This window comes from Haemorhous mexicanus, chromosome 16 (genome assembly GCF_027477595.1).
Source record: "Haemorhous mexicanus isolate bHaeMex1 chromosome 16, bHaeMex1.pri, whole genome shotgun sequence".
Lineage (NCBI taxonomy): Eukaryota > Metazoa > Chordata > Aves > Passeriformes > Fringillidae > Haemorhous > Haemorhous mexicanus.
The window spans coordinates 2277505-2283614 of record NC_082356.1 but is presented as its reverse complement, the minus strand read 5'-3'; the positions used below and the strand labels follow the sequence as shown (position 1 = coordinate 2283614).

Sequence of the window (6110 nt, the reverse complement as noted above, 5' to 3'; positions counted from 1 at the left end):
CTGCTGCAGCATGGGTCACTCTTCCATGGGGTGCATTCCTCCAAGGACAGGCTGCTCCAGCCTGGGAGCAGGGGCCCTCTCTCCATGGCTCTCCTACAGGGTGTCTGGGTCTCCAGTGCCTGGAGCACCTCCTCCTCCTCCTGACTGACCTTGATGTCTGCAGAGTTGTTCTTCTCACATGTCTTCCCTCTGCTCTTTTCTGACTGGAGTTAAAACTGCATGACAATCTCTATTTTAGTTTCTTTTTGAATCTGTTATCACGGAGGCGTTACCACCGTTTGTAACTGGCCCAGCCTTGGCCAGCAGCAGGTTCATCCTTGAAGCCATCAGGGATTGGCTGTGCCAGGCACGGTGGAAGCTTCCAGCAGCTTCTCACAGGAGCCATCCCTGTGCCCCACCACTGCCAAAAACTAGGCCATGGTACCAAGGGGCTGTTGTGACTCTGGGGGCCCACATGGAACCAAGGAGCCACGGTGACACTGTGGGGCCTCATGGAACCAAGGAGCCACGGTGACACTGTGGGGCCTCATGGAACCAAGGAGCAAGGGTGACACTGTGGGGCCTCATGGAACCAAGGAGCCACGGTGACACTGTGGGGCCTCATGGAACCAAGGAGCCACGGTGACACTGTGGGACCTCATGGAACCAAGGAGCCACGGTGACACTGTGGGGCCTCATGGAACCAAGGAGCCATGGTGACACTGTGGGGCCACTGGAACCAAGGAGCCATTGTGACACTGTGGGGCCTCATGGAACCAAGGGGCAAGGGTGACACTGTGGGGCCTCATGGAACCAAGGGGCAAGGGTGACACTGTGGGGCCTCATGGAACCAAGGAGCCACGGTGACACTGTGGGGCCTCATGGAACCAAGGAGCCATGGTGACACTGTGGGGCCTCATGGAACCAAGGGGCAAGGGTGGCACTGTGGGGCCTCATGGAACCAAGGAGCCACAGTGACACTGTGGGGCCACATGGAACCAAGGGGCAAGGGTGGCACTGTGGGGCCTCATGGAACCAAGGAGCCACGGTGACACTGTGGGGCCTCATGGAACCAAGGAGCCACGGTGACACTGTGGGGCCTCATGGAACCAAGGGGCAAGGGTGACACTGTGGGGCCACATGGAACCAAGGAGCCACGGTGACACTGTGGGACCACTGGAACCAAGGAGCCACAGTGACACTGTGGGGCCGCATGGAACCAAGGAGCCACGGTGACACTGTGGGGCCTCATGGAACCAAGGAGCCACGGTGACACTGTGTGGCCTCATGGAACCAAGGGTCAAGGGTGACACCACAGGGCTTGGTGGAACCCAGGTTCGATGTGACACTGCGTGGCTTCATGGAGCCAAGGAGAGCACTGTGACACTATGGAACCTAATGGAATTATCAGAAACGATACAACTTCTGGTTTCTTTTAACGTAACTTCAGTCAGGGGTTTGTTTGCCCAGGTAGAGGGGAATTGAAGTTTCTCTTCAAAAGACTCTGCTCACCAAGGCTGGGTGAGGCCTGATGAGCTTAACATCTACAGATTGGGAGTGGCCAGAAGATGAACAGGAGGTAAATGAACATTAATGAACATCACCCCCAGTGTGCAGAGACACCTGGTCTGGGAAAAGATTGAGAAGGGAATCAAAGAATGAGGACTTAATTGACATCAAAGGCGAACGGATCAATCAGCAATAGCAGATGGAATACTAAGAATTGGATAATTTGAGAGCAAAGAACATTAATTTCTTTGGGTTTTTTCTGTATAAATATGTGAGAAGTGTAGTAAAGAACAATGTGTGATGGAATGATTTTCACTGTGGAATCCGGACACGTGTGGATGGAATAATTTCTATTGCATGTGATGGCCGCAATGACATCCTGGCAAGAATAAAGTAATGCCTAAATTCTGTAAGGTGTTGTTGGAGTTTCTGTTTTTCATGCAGTTTCAGTGTCAGTCCAGTGAGGTCCATCACCAACACAGGCTCTTTCTGGACTCTTTAGAGAAGAGAACCGGAGGCCACGATTGCACAAACCTCTCAGAGACTCCCAGGCAAAAGCAAAACCCAAAGTCCCTGGGAGCATTCAGGAGCCCCCAGGGCCATTCCTGAGCAAGGCTCCCCAGGGACTCCTTCCAGCAGATCCCTGAGGCCACTGGGATGTAGGGCAGGGGGGATGCTGAGGGCAGGACAAGGGGCTGACAGTGCCCAGCCTGGCTGGGGCTGTGCCAGGAGGCCCCAGTGCCTCAGGACAAGGTGTCTCCTCCCAGCCCTTGGTGGCACAGACCCTGCTGTGCCCAGGGCACCAAGACTTGGCTTCTCCTGGGCACTGCAAGCCCTGCCAGGGCCCTTGGCCATGTCCAGCACAGCTTGTCCTGTGTTGCTGTCCCACAGCTGCTGCTGTGTCCCTTCAGGCTGCACACTCTGATCTCACTGCTCCAGGCTCTGCCCTGCCACTGCCAGCCCTGCCCTGACCTCTGCCCACCCTCACCCTCTGTGTCTGGGGACACACACACATGCACTGAGCTCATCCCCCTCCTTCTGGGTGCTGCTCCTGCCACAGCACTGCCCTGGGAGGGTTCATTCCTCACAGGAGCTGCTGTGTTTGTACTGGAGCATTTTATAGCTCTGCTTCTGCCTCTCTGGCAATTGTCTCTTCAAAGAGCTCTCCAAGGAAAAGATTCATTCAATTGTGGAATAGCAGAGGTGGGAAGAGCCCCCTGAGCCCCCTTGGCCTGGGTGTGGCTGGGATGGAGTTCCCTTTGCCCAGAGCACCCCTGTCCTGCTGTGCTTGGCTCTTGTGGCTGCAGCAGGGCTGGTCCCAGCCCAAGGCTTTGGCTGTCCCTGAGCAGGGCTCGCCCCACATGAGGCTTTTCTGCAACCCGCTCCCCCAGTGGGCTGGGGGTGGGCAGGTGTTCCTGGGGGCGCAGGGATGGGACAGCTTGGCTGGACTGACCCAAGGGCTTTTCCATTCCCTGTGATGTCCAGATCAGCAAGGAAATGAGGGGGACAAGAAGGTCTCTGTATTTTCTGTATTAATACATTTGTCTTCCAAAGCAACCACTACAGGTGCTGAACTCTTGTTTTCCCATGGTTTTCTTTGCTTCTGCATTTGGCCTTTGCTTTTTGGTCCCTCCAGTATTAATCTCTCTTTATGATGACCCCCAATGTTTTCACCTTATTTTCTCCTGTCTTCTGATGAAGGAGGGACAGTGACAGAGACACCTGGTTGTCACTTGATGGCCAGAGGGGTTTAACCACAGTCACCTTGCCCAACTCTTCTCTTATGGGCACAGCCAGAAATGTCAGGGCTCTGCCAGGTGCCCACCCCTGAGCTGGGCTCATGCCCTCCTCCCAGCCCCAGGGCTGCCCAGGGACACGAGTCCTTCCCTTGCACACACACACAGAGTTCATTGCAGCACGGGCAGGGGCTCCCTGGGCTCTGCTGCCACTGCCAGAGCCTGGCAGGGACCTCAGCCCTGCGGGTGTCACCCTGCCCTGCTCTGCCCTGCCTGAGGTGTCCCAGGGCCAGAGGGATGGACACAGGGAGCTCTGTGCTCAGGAGCTCGTCCCAGCCCTGCACTCAGGGGTTCCCAGGGGATGTTACTCTCTGGAAAGTCCAGGAGCAGCTGAAGGAGTTTGTGCTCACTGGGTTTATGTCCCCTCACACACACAGGATGTTCAGGGCTATGGAGTGTCCATGCACTGCAAACACAGACTCCTGACCCGGTCACTTGATGTCCCTCCATGGAGAGAAGAAGAACCTCTGTGACCTGGGGTGAGAGGCCACTGCTGTAGCAGTGCTGGCTTTGCACTGCTGGGACAGCCCCCACCCTGATCACTGCCACACTTCTGCTGGGCACTGCTGGTTTCCTCTGCAGGGCACTGTGCTGGGCACATCCCTGAGAGTAACTGGGAAGGAGATTGAAGCTTTCAGGCCCTGCACTGGGGAGATGCCCTTGCATGATGGAAATGCTGCTGCAGAGCCCAGCTCTGTCCCAGCAGTGCCCACGGCCTGTCCCTGCCTGCAGTCCCTGGACAGGCACACAGCAGGACAGGGACTGAGCTGGCAGAGCCCTGAGGCCCTAAACCAGCACAGGGGTTCTGAAGGGGAGTGTGGCAGTGAAGGAAGGGGAGATTATGGAGGAGAAGCCCTGGGGCTCCCTGGCAGTGAGGAGCACTGGGGTTCCATTTTCTCCTCCAGCTCTGCCCAGAAGCACCAACTCTACAGCTCCAGAAAAGCCAGGGAAGAAAGATGTCAGGCACACATGGCAATACACAATTCTTCAATGTAGTAGTAGAAGTACAGCTCCTGGTTTATACAGTCACTGGGTGCCACTGGAAAAACAAACACTGAATTTAAAATGTATAATCAAAGATTTTGGTGTGAACAAATTCTCAAAAGTATAACAACTGTGCCAGCAGTAAAAAATGCATGGCACAGAACGAGCATAAATATGTAACATCATAACAGCTATGCAGGAGAATGACTATTTATTGCTACTGAAAACCATCTGTGATCATTTTCCTCAAGGCAGCCTTGAGCTCCTGGTTCCTCAGGCTGTAGATGAGGGGGTTCAGGGCTGGAGGCACCACCGAGTACAGAACTGACACTGCCAGATCCAGGGATGGGGAGGAGATGGAGGGAGGCTTCAGGTGAGCAAATGTGCCAGTGCTGAGGAACAGGGAGACCACAGCCAGGTGAGGGAGGCTGGTGGAAAAGGCTTTGTGCCGTCCCTGCTCAGAGAGGATCCTCAGCACAGCCCTGAAAATCTGCACATAGGAGTAAACCATGAACACAAAACAACCAAAGGCTAAAGAGGCAACAACTACAATAATTCCATGTTCCCTGAGTTTGGAGTGTGAGCAGGAGAGCTTGAGGATGTGTGGGATTTCACAGAAGAACTGGCCCAGGGCATTGCCATGGCACAGGGGCAGGGAAAATGTATTGGCTGTGTGCAGCAGAGCATTGAGAAAGGCACTGGCCCAGGCAGCTGCTGCCATGTGGGCACAAGCTCTGCTGCCCAGGAGGGTCCCGTAGAGCAGGGGTTTGCAGATGGACACGTAGCGGTCATAGCTCATGACTGTGAGCAAGGAAAATTTTGCTGTGGGGAAGAAGAAAACTAGAAATAGCTGTGCAGAACATCCTTTGTAGGAGATGTTCCTGGTGTCCCAGAGGGAATTGTGCATGGCTTTGGGGACAGTGGTGCAGATGGAGCCCAGGTCAGTGAGGGCCAGGTTGAGCAGGAAGAAGAACATGGGCGTGTGCAGGTGGTGGCCGCAGGCTACGGCGCTGATGATGAGGCCATTGCCCAGGAGGGCAGCCAGGGAGATGGCCAGCAAGAGGCAGAAGTGCAGGAGCTGCAGCTGCCGCGTGTCTGCCAGTGCCAGCAGGAGGAAGTGGCTGATGGAGCTGCTGTTGGACATTTGCTCTGTCTTGGCATGGGGGTCTGTAGAATAAGTAATCATGCAATACTTCAGTTTGTGGAGAATTTCAAATATCCCAGCACAGCCTGGGGGCTCTTTCCCTCCACTGCCTGCCCAGGGCTCTGCTACCTGGAGCTGTCCCTGCCAGCAGCTGCTCCCTGTGCCCAGGACTGGGCCATGTCAGTGCTGCCTGAGCGCAGCTCAGCCCTGGGGGCTCAGCTCTGCCCTGCAGACCCCTCCCAGCTCTGGCACTGCCCAAGGGCAGCTCTGGCTCTGCAGGCTCTGATGGGAATGTCAGAGCAATCCTGAAAAGGACTGGAAAAGCGATGCTGATGCTGCCCTAAGGAACCCTGTGCTGATTTCTGGCACTGCCTGGTATATTCAGATCTCAGAGAATTTTTTTTTTTTTTAATAATTTTTCTCTGTCTAAAGTGAGACAGGAATATCTAAGTGCATTTTTCTATCCAGGCATCCCAGAGAAATGGATTAATAAAGCAGGATTTTTTTGTTTTATGCAGACCCTGCTTTGCTGTGCTTATCATTTAATCTACTAGGAAATACCCTGGAGATCAGTGTCATGCTGGGAGCATCCCTTAACAATGTAGCATCCTCACCACACAACAGAAACTCTTCCAAGCCTTACCAGCTGTCTCCTCCCACCCAGATCTGGTCCCACAGTGCTTAGAGCAGCTGCCAGG

At 54.6% G+C, this 6110-nt stretch overlaps 1 protein-coding gene across 1 annotated transcript; it reads right to left on the bottom strand.

Annotated features, from left to right (window-relative positions):
• Positions 1-4485: 4485 nt before the first annotated feature.
• Positions 4486-5298, bottom strand: LOC132334552 (olfactory receptor 14J1-like; the record flags this gene model as incomplete). Its single annotated transcript, XM_059860657.1, has 2 exons — positions 4486-5118; positions 5179-5298. Coding segments are annotated over 2 exons (753 nt in total), but the record flags the coding sequence as incomplete, so codon positions are not given.
• Positions 5299-6110: the final 812 nt, after the last annotated feature.